This window comes from Sinocyclocheilus anshuiensis, unplaced genomic scaffold, assembly GCF_001515605.1.
Source record: "Sinocyclocheilus anshuiensis isolate Anshui unplaced genomic scaffold, SAMN03320099.WGS_v1.1 scaffold1182, whole genome shotgun sequence".
Classification (NCBI taxonomy): domain Eukaryota; kingdom Metazoa; phylum Chordata; class Actinopteri; order Cypriniformes; family Cyprinidae; genus Sinocyclocheilus; species Sinocyclocheilus anshuiensis.
This window is the reverse complement of record NW_015558653.1, coordinates 326,676-342,187: the sequence shown is the minus strand read 5'-3', so window position 1 is coordinate 342,187 and position 15,512 is coordinate 326,676. Positions and strand designations below refer to the sequence as shown.

General features: G+C 38.8%; 1 protein-coding gene across 1 annotated transcript in view; it reads left to right on the top strand.

Moving 5' to 3' along the window:
- The window catches only part of fbn1 (fibrillin 1), a gene marked incomplete at its 3' end in the record, with an annotated part of 66,999 nt that extends 51,496 nt beyond the window's left edge, over positions 1–15,503 (top strand). Inside the window, exons 32-55 of the mRNA XM_016477119.1 lie at positions 814–936; positions 1,037–1,159; positions 1,250–1,417; positions 2,335–2,403; positions 2,438–2,596; positions 3,377–3,448; positions 3,551–3,676; positions 3,802–3,924; positions 4,017–4,136; positions 4,727–4,843; positions 5,051–5,176; positions 5,259–5,378; positions 5,471–5,596; positions 6,614–6,769; positions 6,860–6,919; positions 6,989–7,114; positions 8,804–8,923; positions 10,085–10,207; positions 10,277–10,408; positions 10,484–10,609; positions 11,330–11,536; positions 11,626–11,751; positions 14,504–14,623; positions 15,217–15,503. Of these exons, the coding sequence (XP_016332605.1) occupies positions 814–936; positions 1,037–1,159; positions 1,250–1,417; positions 2,335–2,403; positions 2,438–2,596; positions 3,377–3,448; positions 3,551–3,676; positions 3,802–3,924; positions 4,017–4,136; positions 4,727–4,843; positions 5,051–5,176; positions 5,259–5,378; positions 5,471–5,596; positions 6,614–6,769; positions 6,860–6,919; positions 6,989–7,114; positions 8,804–8,923; positions 10,085–10,207; positions 10,277–10,408; positions 10,484–10,609; positions 11,330–11,536; positions 11,626–11,751; positions 14,504–14,623; positions 15,217–15,503 (3,155 nt within the window). The remainder of the gene's footprint in view (positions 1–813; positions 937–1,036; positions 1,160–1,249; positions 1,418–2,334; positions 2,404–2,437; positions 2,597–3,376; positions 3,449–3,550; positions 3,677–3,801; positions 3,925–4,016; positions 4,137–4,726; positions 4,844–5,050; positions 5,177–5,258; positions 5,379–5,470; positions 5,597–6,613; positions 6,770–6,859; positions 6,920–6,988; positions 7,115–8,803; positions 8,924–10,084; positions 10,208–10,276; positions 10,409–10,483; positions 10,610–11,329; positions 11,537–11,625; positions 11,752–14,503; positions 14,624–15,216) is intronic.
- Positions 15,504–15,512: the final 9 nt, after the last annotated feature.

The window sequence follows — 15,512 nt, the reverse complement described above, 5'->3', positions numbered from 1 at the left end:
TTTCTATCTATCTATCATCTGACTATCTATCTATCTTTCTATCTATCTATCATCTGACTATCTATCTATCTTTCTATCTATCTATCATCTGACTATCTATCTATCTTTCTATCTATCTATCATCTGACTATCTATCTATCTTTCTATCTATCTATCATCTGACTATCTATCTATCTTTCTATCTATCTATCATCTGACTATCTATCTATCTGACTATTTCTATCTATCTATCTATCTATCTATCTATCTATCTTTCTATCTATCTATCATCTGACTATCTATCTATCTGACTATTTCTATCTATCTATCTATCTATCTATCTATCTATCTTTCTATCTATCTATCATCTGACTATCTATCTATCTATGTATCTATCTATTTCTATCTATCTATCTGGCTATTTCTATCTATGTATCTATCTATCTATCTATCTATCTATCTATCTATCTATCATCTGACTATCTATCTATCTATCCTCTGACAGACTGTATTGCCTTCAAATCTTTCAAACTTTAAGCTTTTAAAACTACTTTAAACTTCAAACTATTTCAGTCTGAAAACCATCAAACTTAAAACTTTTTAATCTTTTCAAACTTTTTCAAACTTTCTGGTCCGGCTTTCTCAAGACAACTTAAAGTTTGTCTTGACAAACTTTTTTATCTAGTTATAGTTATTATTATATTTCACATTAATGAGTCAGTTATAGTTATATTTATATATATATGGTGCAGTCCTGCAGCTTCCTGTGAGTCCAGTTCCTCCAGACCAAGACCCATAATGCATTACAGCTGCTGTGTGTGTGTCTCTCCGCAGACATAGACGAGTGCACGTTTGCCGACATCTGTGTGAACGGCCGCTGCCGCAACATCCCGGGTCTCTTCCGGTGCCTGTGTGACCCCGGGTACGAGCTGGACCACAGCGGAGGAAACTGCACAGGTGTAGGATCAGCTCACGCACTAGACACATGACACGCGTGACCGGTCCTATCCTCTCCTCTCCACTCATCCTGCTGTTCTCTCTCTCTGTTCTGTGTCAGACGTGAACGAGTGCTCTAAACCCACCACCTGCATCAGTGGCCGGTGTCTGAACACGCCGGGCAGTTACATCTGCAGCTGTCCTCTGGACTTTGAGCTCAACCCCACCGGAGTGGGCTGTGTCGGTGAGACACGTTAACCCCGAACACCTCTAGCCGACGCCGCGTGTGCCGTGCCGCAGTACTTATGATGTCGTCTGTCTGTCTGTCTTGCAGACACTCGCTCTGGAAACTGCTACCTGGAGGTGCGTTACCGTGGCGATTTATCCGACAGTCTGGTCTGCTCGACGGAGATCGGCGTGGGCGTGTCCAAAGTCTCCTGCTGCTGTTCTCTCGGTCAGGCCTGGGGGTCGCCCTGCGAGGCCTGTCCGCTGCTCAACTCCGGTGAGCCTCACACACACACACGCACACACACACACACACACACACACACACACTTGTATTTGTGGTTTATGGGGACTCTCCATAGGCGTAATGGTTTTTATACTGTACAAACTGTATTTTCTATCGTCCTACACCAACCCTACCCCTAAACCTACCCCTTACAGAAAACTACTGGCAATTTTTGAACTTCATAAAACACCGTTTTGTATGTTTTTAAGCCTTTTGTTTTACGGGGACACATTTGTGTCCTCACAAACCATATATACCAGTACACACTTACACATACACACACACGCACATGCAAGCACTTGATTCATTCACTGCTATTATAGCTAGCATTATAGTTATCGTTATTGTTAATGATTATTATTACAGTTGTCGTTATAGTTATCATTAATGATTAACAGTGTAGTTATTACACACTTTAGGTAATATAAGATAAGGTAAAATCAGACTACTTTTGATCTAACTCGTTATTGTACCATTTAGATATAAAAATACAATGAGAAAGAAAATTTAATCCATTCATTGTTATTAACAACATGAAGTGCATTAAACATCAAAGTTTTCCAAACTGAGCTTTGTGAGCTTAATGAAATGCTAATAATTAATTAAATCATAAAAATGTAAAATTAATATAATTATTTAAAAAAATGAAAACAACCTGTTTACCTGCATGTTGTTGACCATGTGAATAAAATGTAATAATGTAATCAATAAAAAAGTAACTGTAGTCTCATTACGAGTATTTTAAAATATAATCTAATTGCAAGTACTTAATTTTTGGTTTCAAATCCAGATTACATGTAATCAGTTACTACCCAGCACTGGTTATTGTTATATTTATTGTTAATGATTATTGTTATAGTTATAAGTATAGTTATCATTCTCTGATGTGTTGTTTGTTTCTTTCTCAGCGGAGTACAGGCTTCTGTGTCCTGGAGGAGAAGGATTCCGACCCAATCCCATCACCGTGATACTAGAGGGTAGATCTACAGCTTTGTTGTGCTGTGTGTTCAGACATGAGGAAGAGCTTGTGCTACAGGAACTACTACTCTGATAACGCCACATGTGATGGAGACCTGACCTTCAACATGACCAAGAAGTTCTGCTGCTGCTCGTACAACATCGGCCGGGCCTGGAATAAACCCTGCGAGAAGTGTCCCGTCCCCAGCACCAGTGAGACACACACTTACTTACGTTCATTCATTCAGCAGACGCTTTCATCCGAAGCAGATGAGGAATAAAACAAGCCATTCTTCTGAGGTGGAAATAACATGAGAAGAGCAAAGTTTAAAACATCTATACGTCTAGAAGAGTACAGGCTAGAACAGAGAGGGATCGAAGAAATATTGCAATGCAAGAGATGAGTTTTTAACCATTTCTTGAATATTGTCAGGGATTTGCACATAAACCAGAGACTTTAAAAAGTCTTAAATTTAGTTTTATGAAGTTTAGGGCTGCAAAAAGTCCTAAATATCTTAAATCTTAATTATAATTTCAATAGGACTTACATTTTGGACAGAAAAACAGGAATTTCAGTATGGGTTAATGTGATGAAATAAAATGCTGCTAAAAACATGGCGCTGTTGCACATGTGTATATATATATATATATATATATATATATATATGTGTGTGTGTGTGTGTGTGTGTGTGTGTGTGTGTGTGTGTGTGTGTGTGTGTGTGTGTGTGTGTATAATAAAATTTGAAATGTATTTTCAGTTTATAATTTTGACTATAATTTTCCCTTTTCTTAAAAAATGTTTTAAAAGCTGAAATGTGAGGTTTATCATTTTTAAAACTCTTTGTTTTTGTCAGAATCTGTATTTGAACTGTAAAGTTGTTAAAGTTGACTTTGCTCTACCTCTCATATGGTATTAATATTAATTAAAAAGGTCTTGATTTTAAAAAATCTTCAGATATACTGACAAAAACACACTGCTGTTCTCTGCTGCAGATGAGTTCGCTGTGCTGTGTGGAAGTGAGAGACCTGGATATTTTATTGACATTTACACCGGTCAAGTCATTGGTAAACACACAGATACACTCAAAGACATTCAAACACACAGTTCTGTGTCTGCAAGATTTCACATCCACCCTCTGTGTGTGTGTGTGTGTGTGTGATCCGCAGACATCGACGAGTGCCGTGAGATTCCCGGAGTGTGTGAGAACGGCGTGTGTATCAACATGATCGGCAGTTTCCGCTGTGAATGTCCGATGGGTTTCGTCTTTAATGACAAGCTGCTGATCTGTGAGGGTAAGAGTTCACTGGACGCGTCACTGCCCTTCGCATGTGACGAGTTCTGGATTAACAGTCTGCATAAAGATTGATAAATGAAATTAGATGATTTACTCTCAACGCTCTGTGAATGATGTGTGGAGATATTGACGAGTGTCAGAAAGGGCCGGTGTGTCAGCAGAATGCCGTCTGTCTGAACGTTCCTGGAAGTTTCCGCTGTGAGTGTAGACCTGGATACCGGCAAACTCCCACCCAGCAGTGTGTCGGTGAGTGTGTGTAATGAAGATGTCCCATCTCATATTGCTCATAGTGTGTGTGTAATGATAATGATGATGGTGTTTGACTCTTCCTCTCTCAGATCGTAACGAGTGTGCTGAGAATCCAAACATCTGCAGTCCGGGTCAGTGTATTGACATGGTGGGTAGTTACCGCTGCATCTGCCCCAACGGCTTCAAATCCACGCCAGACCTGTGTATCGGTGAGAGATCAGCCTCACACACCCGTCTATCTGTGCGTTCATATGTCTGTGGTACATCCTCATGTAGATAACTAACTAACCGACTACATGTGTTCTTAACTAACTGACCGTCTGTGGTTTGTGTTTGTAATTAACTGACCGTCTGTGATCTGTGTTCATAACTAACTGACTGTCTGTGACCTGTGTTGATAACTAACTGACCGTCTGTGATCTGTGTTCATAACTAACTGACCGTCTGTGACCTGTGTTGATAACTAACTGACCGTCTGTGACCTGTGTTGATAACTAACTGTCTGTGATCTGTGTTCATAATTAACTGACTGTTCATAACTCCGTTTATAACTAACTGTCTGTGTTCATAACTAACTGACTGTTCATAACTCTGTTTATAACTGTCTGTGGTCTGTGTTCATAATTAACTGACCGTCTGTGGTCTGTGTTGATAACTAACTAACCGTCTGTGTTCATAATTAACTGACCGTCTGTGGTCTGTGTTCATAACTAACTAACCATCTGTGTTCATAATTGACCATCTGTGGTCTGTGTTCATAACTAACTGAACGTCTGTGTTCATAACTGTCTGTGTTCAGATGTGGACGAGTGCGAGCGTCAGCCGTGTGGAAATGGAACCTGTAAGAACACTGTGGGCTCCTACAACTGCCTGTGTTACCCAGGATTCCAGCTGTCACACAACAACGACTGCATCGGTACACACACACACACACACGTGTTAACGAATGATGTTTTAATGATGGTACTGTTTTCTTTTACCATCATTATTGATTTCCTGTTGACTTGAAGCATGAATGACTGTAATGTAAAAGTTTATAAATAAACACAGAATATTTATTAATTCCACAGCAGACAGACATGTGTTTGTGTGTTAACGACTCTGTTTTGTTTGTGTCGTTCAGACACAGATGAGTGTGCATCGCTCCGGGGCTTGTGCCGGAATGGAAACTGCATCAACTCGGTGGGCTCGTTTGTGTGCGTGTGTCTGGACGGGTATAAACTCTCTCCTGATGGCCGGATGTGCGTGGGTGAGTCCTGAAGCTGCTCTGCTGGACCTCCAACGTGTGTGTGTGTGTGTGTGTGTGTTTATATCACGTCTCTTCTGCTCAGACATCAACGAGTGTTTGATCAGCCCTGGCACCTGCGGCCCTGGAACATGTCAGAATCTGGACGGCTCCTACAGGTGCATCTGTCCTCCTGGATACTTCCTGCAGAACGACAGGTGTGAAGGTCAGTGAGGCTCAGGACGATGGTCACGGCATCACTAGTACTAGTGCTCACAGTGATGTGGTCAAACCGCTGTCATCCATGTGTTTGCTCAGATATCGACGAATGCTCTCAGACGGCAGAGATCTGCATCTTTGGCAAGTGCGTGAACACGCCAGGCAGCTTCAGGTGCGAGTGTCCGGAGGGATTCCAGCTGTCCTCGACCGGAAAGAGATGTGTGGGTGAGTTATGCAGATATATCCCACAGTTCCACAGGTTGTTGAAAACGTTTTGCTGCAGGTCAGCAGTCAGGAAGCTCGTCATGTTTAATGAGTGAATGATTTGTTCCTCATGAAGTAGAAAGGAAACAGAACACAGGGCTGTTCGTTCATTTGTTGTCTTCCACTCGCTCACACTTTCTATTCTGACTCCATGGACAGGACAGGGTGTGTGTTTGTGTGAGTGTGTGTGTGTGTATGTGTGTGTGTTTAGAGGGTAGAAAGGCTTCTGCAAATGAAAAACAGGCCTCAGGGATTAACAGCAACCTAGCCGCCCATCTCTTTCTCAACAACACACACACACACTTACTTCGCTTTCTGAATGGCGTCATTTCATAGACTGCTACTGTTTCTATACAGTTAGTCATAAATACTATTTTTACATTTAAAATTTGCATTTGTTTATTTATTTACTGACCGCTTTTATCAGATTCAGCTCACTTCTGGGTATAAAATTGTCCCTAAAATATGGTTAAGTAGGTACACACACACACATCATGTTTAGGCACCTCGGGACTCCACTGCAGGACACGTGTCTATATCTGTTATATCTGTGATTTGTTAAATAAAGTTATTGATAATTCTGGTAACGTATTTTGTGCATTGATTAATCATTTGAGAAGGAATCATTTGAGCAGAATCACTGGAGAAAAACTAATTTGGTAAGAACCATGTGGAAAGAATCATTTGAGAAAGAATAATCCGCATCTGTGAATCTCATGTTTATTTATCTTTATTGAAAATCATTTCCTGATGCCAAGTCAATTTTATATGTATAGTTATTTTGAACAAGTCACCTTGTTTCCATTTAAGAAAGAATTAGCTTTCTTCTCAAATGATTCTTCTCAATTGACTCTACCCAAATGATTCTTCTGAATTGATTCTTCCCAAATGGTTCTTCACAAATAATTCTTCTCCAATGATTTGAGAATAATTTGGCAGCTTTAATCAACGTCTGTTTCTTGTCTCTCTGTCTGTCAGATATTCGTGTGAATTATTGTTTCACTAAGTTCGAGAACGGACGCTGTCAGGCTCCGAAGCCCTTCAACACCACTAAAGGCTCCTGCTGCTGCAGCGTGATGCCGGGTCAGGGATGGGGTGACCCGTGTGAGATCTGCCCCTCTCCGGAGGAGGAGGGTGAGTACACACACACACACACACACACACACACACACACACACACGATGTGATGGCAGTAATAGTTATTGTTTGTGTGTGTTTCAACAGCATACAAAGCTCTGTGTCCTGCTTCTGGTAAAATCCTCACTATAGACGACACGACTGTGGGTGAGTGTCACTGAATCAAACACGCACACGTGTGTTCGTGAGCACAGACTGATCAGATGTGTGTTTCAGATGTGGACGAGTGCACGGAAACCCCCGGCATCTGCAGGAACGGCCACTGCATCAACACGGACGGGACGTTCCGCTGCGAATGTCCGTTTGGCTACCGGCTCGACTTCACGGGGATCAACTGTGAAGGTTTTAAACCGATCATGTCCAGTCACATTTACATCTATTCATGAATTATGAAACATATCAATATCATATCAATTTGGTTTATTGTTGATTCAGTCTAATGTTGATTCAGTTCAGTTCATTGCTGATTCAGTCAGTGTAATGTTAATTCAGTTCAATATTGTTTCAGTTCAGTTCATTGTTGATTCAATTCAGTTTAATGTTGAATCAGTTCAGTTCAATGTAGATTCAATTCAGTTCAATGTTGATTTATTCAGTTCAATTCTGTTAATTTCATTGTTGATTCAGTCAGTTTAATGTTGATTTATTTCATTTCAATGCAGATTCAATTCAGTTCAATGTTGATTTATTCAGTTCAATTCTGTTAATTTCATTGTTGATTCAGTCAGTTTAATGTTGATTTATTTCATTTCAATGTAGATTCAATTCAGTTCAATGTTGATTTATTCAGTTCAATTTGGTTCATTTCATTGTTGATTCAGTCAGTTTAATGTTGATTTAATTCATTTCAATGCAGATTCAATTCAGTTCAATGTTAATTCAGTTCGGTTCAATGTTGATTCAGTTTGGTTTAATGTTGATTCAGTTCAGTTCATTGCTGATTCAGTCAGTGTAATGATAGTTCAGTTCAATATTGATTCAGTTCAGTTCATTGTTGATTCAATTCAGTTTAATGTTGAATCAGTTCAGTTCAATGTAGATTCAATTCAGTTCAATGTTGATTTATTCAGTTCAATTTGGTTCATTTCATTGTTGATTCAGTCAGTTTAATGTTGATTTAATTCATTTCAATGCAGATTCAATTCAGTTCAATGTTAATTCAGTTCGGTTCAATGTTGATTCAGTTTGGTTTAATGTTGATTCAGTTCAGTTCATTGCTGATTCAGTCAGTGTAATGATAGTTCAGTTCAATATTGATTCAGTTCAGTTCATTGTTGATTCAATTCAGTTTAATGTTGAATCAGTTGTAGATTCAGTAGATTCAATTCAGTTCAATGTTGATTTATTCAGTTCAATTTGGTTCATTTCATTGTTGGTTTAATGTTGAATCAGTTCAGTTCAATGTAGATTCAATTCAGTTCAATGTTGATTTATTCAGTTCAATTCTGTTAATTTCATTGTTGATTCAGTCAGTTTAATGTTGATTTATTTCATTTCAATGCAGATTCAATTCAGTTCAATGTTGATACAGTTCAGTTCATTGCTGATTCAGTCAGTGTAATGTTAATTCAGTTCAGTTCAATATTGATTCAGTTCAGTTCATTGTTGATTCAATTCAGTTCAATGTTGATTCAGTTTGGTTTAATGTTAATTCAGTTCAGTTCATCATTGATTCAATTCAGTAAATTTTTGATTCAGTTCAGTTTAATGTTAATTCGGTTCATTTAATTGTCGATTCACTCAGTTTAATGTTGATTCAGTTCGGTTCAATAACAGTGTCATTAAAATGTTGCAAAATTAATTATGAAACAAACTCGGGTTCAGCTGTAAAGCAGCTCTATGGAGGAACAATATTGTCATTATTAAGTTTTGTTCTTTGTTTGTTGCAGTTAAATCAATAATATTACTAAATATTAACTGTAATTTTAAATCATGTTAGTTCATAAGTGTATGATCAGGCTGATGGGGAGTGTGTTGAACTTGAACTTGTGTGTGTGTGTGTGTGTGTGTGTATGCGCTCTCCGTCTTCAGACATGAACGAGTGTGAGCTGGGGAACCCGTGTGGGAACGGCACCTGCACAAACGTGGAGGGAGCGTTTGAGTGCAGCTGCGACGAGGGGTTCGAGCCCGGACCCATGATGACCTGTGAAGGTCAGTGAAGAGCTGCTGCTGTACTTATTCTTCCAGAACTGCTAGTGTTCCTGTAGGACACTTTCACACTCACTTTGTTTATTCGTTCTGAAGCCCAGTTGATTCACACTGTATGATTCGGTTCTGATCCACTGTATATTTACTGTATATTGTCACTGTGAGTACTAGCAGCAGCTGGTTACCAATCTAAATCTGATGATTTCTTCAAGCTGTACAGTTTACAAGAATACTATTACAAAATGTGGTTTCAGTCATTCTGCTTCAAAATGTAATGTTTAATTCAATGTGTTACTAATGGAAGCCTGTTTCTGCCATGGAATAAAAAAGGTAATTGCGACTTTTTATCTCACAATTCAGATTTTTTCCCCCCGCAATTCTGAGTTTATATCTCACAATTCTGACTTGAAGAATTGAATTGCGAGATATAAACTCTAAACTGTGAGATATAAACTCAGAATTATGAGAAAAAAAAGTCTTAAAAAATTAAAAAGATTAGAAGTCTCAATTACCTTTATTTTTTTATTCTGTGGTGGAAAAAAAAAACAATTGCAAGATATAAACTTAAACTTCTGAGAAAAAAAGTCAGAATTTTGAGATAAATTCACAATTGCCTTATTTCATTATAATTATTTGTGAAATTTACCAGCAGTTTCTGAGTAAAAATAGTTTCAAAGTAAATCCTACACTAATGTTTTTTTTTCAGTGTACTGTGCTGCTTTTCCATCGTTTTTCTATGTAAACATATTAGATGGATGCCTTTCACCATTATACTCATGTTTTTAAAAGTAGCTCAACTTTTTTAAAAATCATCTCGAGTCCTTCAGTCTTTTCATTCCACTGCCCTGCATTTTTAAAAGCATAAACACGTTCTGTGTGAGCGGACCCTTATGCTTCTATCTCTGATTTAACTACATAAACGACATAAACATGCTCAAAATGACTGAGATGAGATGCAACACGCGCTTCAACCGAGCTCTCAACAGAGCAGCAAAGAGCCACACACTAAAACATAGCAGCTCACTTGCTCTAGTTAGTCTGGATTGTTTTCACACCGATGGTGAATCATCCACGTGTTTACAAACTGATGTCAAACACTCTCTAGTGTGTGAACACTTCTGTATGTGCCCTGGTGTTTGATGAAAACACATGCTGTGTTTTTAGATATCAACGAGTGTTCCCAGAATCCCCTGCTGTGTGCGTTCCGCTGTGTCAACACGGTGGGCTCGTACGAATGCAAATGTCCAGCGGGATACGTGCTGAGAGAAGACCGCCGGATGTGCAAAGGTAAAGACAAGTCTTTCAGCATCACAAACACACATCATCACGTTTGAACGCTCCTCTTGTGTTCATCAGATCAGAACGAGTGCGAGGAGGGTCTGGATGACTGTGCGTCCAGAGGAATGACCTGTAAGAATCTGATCGGCACGTACATGTGCATCTGCTCGCCGGGATACACCAGACAGCCCAACGGAGACAGCTGCGTGGGTGAGCGCTCACATCCCGATGCTTACTGACACTCTCTGCAGCGCTCAGACTCCTGACGCGTGTGTTTGCGCACAGATCTGAACGAATGCACAGCCAAACCAGGCATCTGTGAGAACGGCCGCTGCGAGAACACGGTGGGCAGTTACCGCTGCGTCTGCGATCAGGGCTTCAGTCCCAGTCCCAGCAGAACTGAGTGCATCGGTAAGAGTGTGGCTCACCCTAACCCTAACCCTATAATGATAACTATAACCACAACTATTGCAATAACAATAAAAAATGTAGCGATAATGATAGCTATATTAGCGTCCACATAATCGGATGATATTTTTCTGTTTATTCTAAGCATGCTGCAGTTTTGTCGTCTGCTGCTTTAAATGTTCGAGCTCTTAAAAATCTGATGAATTCTGATTGGCTGTCAATGTTTTTATCATTCGTCAGCTGGAGAAAAAAAGCTCTGAAAGTGATTCCAACAATATTGTTCTTCAGTTGTTATAGTTGTGGTTTGGACTTTGCTATTTCAGGGTGGGTCCTTAAAAAGTCTTAAATTCAGGTTCATTGGGTCTTAAATATATTTGGTCACATTACCGCAAAAATTTCACCAGGGTTGGTCTTAAATTTCACATAAGGTGGTATTAAAAAAGTTAGTAAATTTAACTTGTTCTTATCTGTAGACACCCTGTATTTTCACTAGAGCGATTATTAAAACTTTATAGTTATTGTTCTTGGTGTGAATGGTACATAAATTGGCAAAACCTAAAGTGGTTGAAGCTGTTTGTCCAAAGATTTTTTTTTGTTTTTGTTTTGCTGGTGAAGCGAGTTAACCTGGTAAAGCATCTATACTGTTCACCAAAACACACTGTCGCTGGTGATTGGGTAAGCTGGGCCGATAACAGACGCTGTGTGTGTGTGTGTGTGTGTCAGATAACCGTCAGGGCTTCTGCTTCCTGGAGGTTCTGCAGACCATGTGTCAGATGAGTTCCAGCAGTCGCGTCAGCGTTAGGAAGTCCGAGTGCTGTTGTAACGGGGGCCGCGGCTGGGGGCCCAACTGTGAGCTCTGCCCACTGCCCGGGACCACGCAGTACAAGAAGATGTGCCCGCTGGGCCCCGGATACACCACCGACGGCCAGGGTAATGCTGACGGTTCGCGTGTTTGCGCTGTTTGTGCTGAGTGTGTGTTTGTGTGTTGGATCTGTGGATGATCTGTGTATGCTGTGCAGATATCGACGAGTGTAAAGTGATGGGGAATCTGTGTAAGAACGGCCAGTGTCTGAACACACTGGGCTCCTTCAGCTGCATCTGTAAACCAGGATACACCACTGACATCACCGACACTCAGTGCGTGGGTGAGTCTCACACTCACAGACGTTTCTGTGACTGTATTAGTGAGCACAGTTTGAGACATTTCTGACATCTCTTCTGAAACTCTAGAGGAGACGCATGAGGTTACTGATAACTTCAACAAATACAATAAATGGTAACACTTTATTTTTCAAGGTGTCCTTGTTACACATGTTACATGTACTTACTATTATAATAATAATTAATTATGCATAATTACATGCAAGTAACCCTAAGCCAAACCCTAACCATATAGTAAGTACATGTAGTTAATCAGTATCACTCAGTACTTAAATGTATAGCTACACTGTAACAAGGACACCTTAAAATAAAGTGTAATCCAATACATATATATTATATAACTATAATGATAACTAACAATAACTACAGCAATAATTGTAACGATAACTACAGCAATAACTATATTGATTAATAACTATAATGACTATTAACGATAACTATAGTGATAACTACAGCAATAATTGTAATGATAACTACAGCGATAACTATATTGATAACTAATAACTATAACCATGACTATAAAAAACTATAGTGAAAGCAATAACTATAATGATAACTATAACAATAACTATGATAGCTATAACAATAACTATAACAATAAATATAGCGATAACTATGATAACTATAACAATAACTACAGCAATAATTGTAACGATAACTACAGTGATAACTAATAACTATAACATGACTAAAAACAATAACTATAATGATAGCTACAACAATACCTATAAAAATAAATATAGCAATAACTATGATAACTATAACCATAACTACAGCAATAATTGTAGCGATTACAGCAATAACTAATAACTATAACCATCACTATAAACAATAACTTTAGTGATAATGATAACTATAACAATAACTACAGCAATAATTGTAGCGATAACTACTACAATAGCTAATAACTATAACATGACTAAAAACGATAACTATAAAGATAACGATAACTATGATAGCTACAACGATAACTATAACAATAAATATAGCAATAACTATGATAACTATAACCATAACTACAGCAATAATTGTAGCGATTACAGCAATAACTAATAACTATAACCATCACTATAAACAGTAACTTTAGTGATAATGATAACTATAACAATAACTACAGCAATAATTGTAACGATAACTACAGCGATAACTATAACAATAAATATAGCGATAACCATAACAATAGCTATGAGAACTATGACAATAAACAGTGATAACCATAACGATAACAGTGACTACAGCAATAAGTATAACGATAACTACAGCAAAAAATATAATGATAACTGATAACTATAACCATGGCTATAATAATGATTATAGCGATAACTATAATGATAACTAAAACGAGAACTATAATGATAAACATAGCGATGACAATGATAAACTATAAGGATATAACTATACCGATAACTGGAACCATGACTATAACGAGAATTATAACGATGACTTTAGCGATAACTGTAACAACAAATATAGCGATAACTATAATGAGAACTATGATAAACTATAACTACAGCTATAACTATACCGATAACTGTAACTATGACTATAACGAGAATTATAACAGTGACTATAGCGATAACTGTAACAACATATATAGCAATAACTATAATGATAACTAGGATAAACTATAACGATATAACTATAACTACAGCTATAACTATACCGATAACTGTAACTATGACTATAACGAGAATTATAACGGTGACTTTAGCGATAACTGTAACAACATATATAGCGATAACTATAATGATAACTAGGATAAACTATAACGATATAACTATAACTACAGCTATAACTATACCGATAACTGGAACCATGACTATAACGTGAATTATAACGGTGACTTTAGCGATAACTGTAACAACAAATATAGCGATAACTATAATGAGAACTATGATAAACTATAACTATAGCGATATAACTATAACTAAAGCTATAACTTTGCCGATAACTGGAACCATGACTATAACGTGAATTATAACGGTGACTTTAGCGATAACTGTAACAACAAATATAGCGATAACTATAACAACAAATATAGCGATAACTATAATGAGAACTATGATAAACTATAACTATAGCGATATAACTATAACTAAAGCTATAACTTTGCCGATAACTGGAACCATGACTATAACGTGAATTATAACGGTGACTTTAGCGATAACTGTAACAACAAATATAGCGATAACTATAACAACAAATATAGCGATAACTATAATGAGAACTATGATAAACTATAACTACAGCTATAACTATACCGATAACTGGAACCATGACTATAACAAGAATTATAACGGTGACTATAGCGATAACTATAACAACAAATATAGCGATAACTATAATGATAACTATGATAAACTATACCTATAGCGATATAACTATAACTACAGCTATAACTTTGCCGATAACTGTAACCATGACAATAACGAGAATCATAACAATTACTATAGCGATAACTGTAACAACAAATACAGCGATATTAATAACTATAGCGAAAACTATAATGATAACTGTGATAACTATAATTTCTATGCCCTAACCTGACCTCTGACCCTTAAACATAGCCATCACAGAAACCTGTCCAAATACTAGATTTAAATACAAATATGATGAGCATTTTAACTAGTAAGGATACATTAAATAATATGTCATGAGATTTCACTATATTAGTGAGCAGATTTGGCTAAACCTGATCTTGTGTGTGTGTGTGTGTGTGTGTGGTGTGTGTATCAGACATGGACGAGTGTGTGGGGAATCATCGCTGTCAGCACGGCTGTCAGAATCTGGTGGGCGGCTACAGATGCAGCTGTCCGCAGGGATACCTGCAGCATTACCAGTGGAACCAGTGCGTCGGTGAGACACCTTCACCTGTCTGTCTGTCTGTCTCTGTCTAACTGTCCGTCTGTCTCTGTCCACCTGTCCATTTGTCTGTCTCTGTCTATCTCTCCGTCTGTCTGTCTCTCTCTGTCCATCTGTCTGTATGTCTGTCAGTCCGTTTGTCTGCCTGTCTGTCCACCTGTCTGTCTCTCCGTCTGTTTGTCTTATCTGTATGTCTCTATGTTCGTCTGTGTCTGATTTGATTCCGAATTACAAGTTTTCAATTTGATTACAGCCATTGATCTTGGGATTTAAGAATCAATATCAGCTCCTCAAAATAAGAATCTATTCAAACAGGAAATCAAGACAATGTCATCCCAGTCTGTGTGTGTGAGGTTAGTGGTTTCCCATCATCCTGTGTGTGGTCTGTCGGTCTGTGACTGGACGCTCGGCTCTTCCTGTGCTGATTAAAGTCTCCTGATCTTTGGTGTGAATCCAGCTGGTCCTCGTGCTCCTGCAGAAACTGCGTCTGCTCACTGAGAGACTGCGAGAGTGTGAATGTAGGTCAGCGGAATGGCGCTGTGGGAACCGGCCTGACCTTTGATCCCTGTGTGTGTCTGTGTGTCCAGATAAGAACGAGTGCCAGAACAGTCAGATATGTGGCGGCGCCTCGTGTCACAACACGCTGGGCAGTTTCCGCTGCCTGTGTCCGACGGGCTTCGCCTTCGAGCAGCTGATGGGTGGCTGTCAGGACGTCAATGAGTGCAGCTCGACGCAGAACCCCTGCAGCTTCGGCTGCTCCAACACCGACGGAGGATACCTGTGCGGCTGCCCACCTGGATACCTGCGCGCCGGACAGGGGTCAGACTCTCTCACACACACACACTCACTCACACTCGCGCACACACAGACACACACACACACA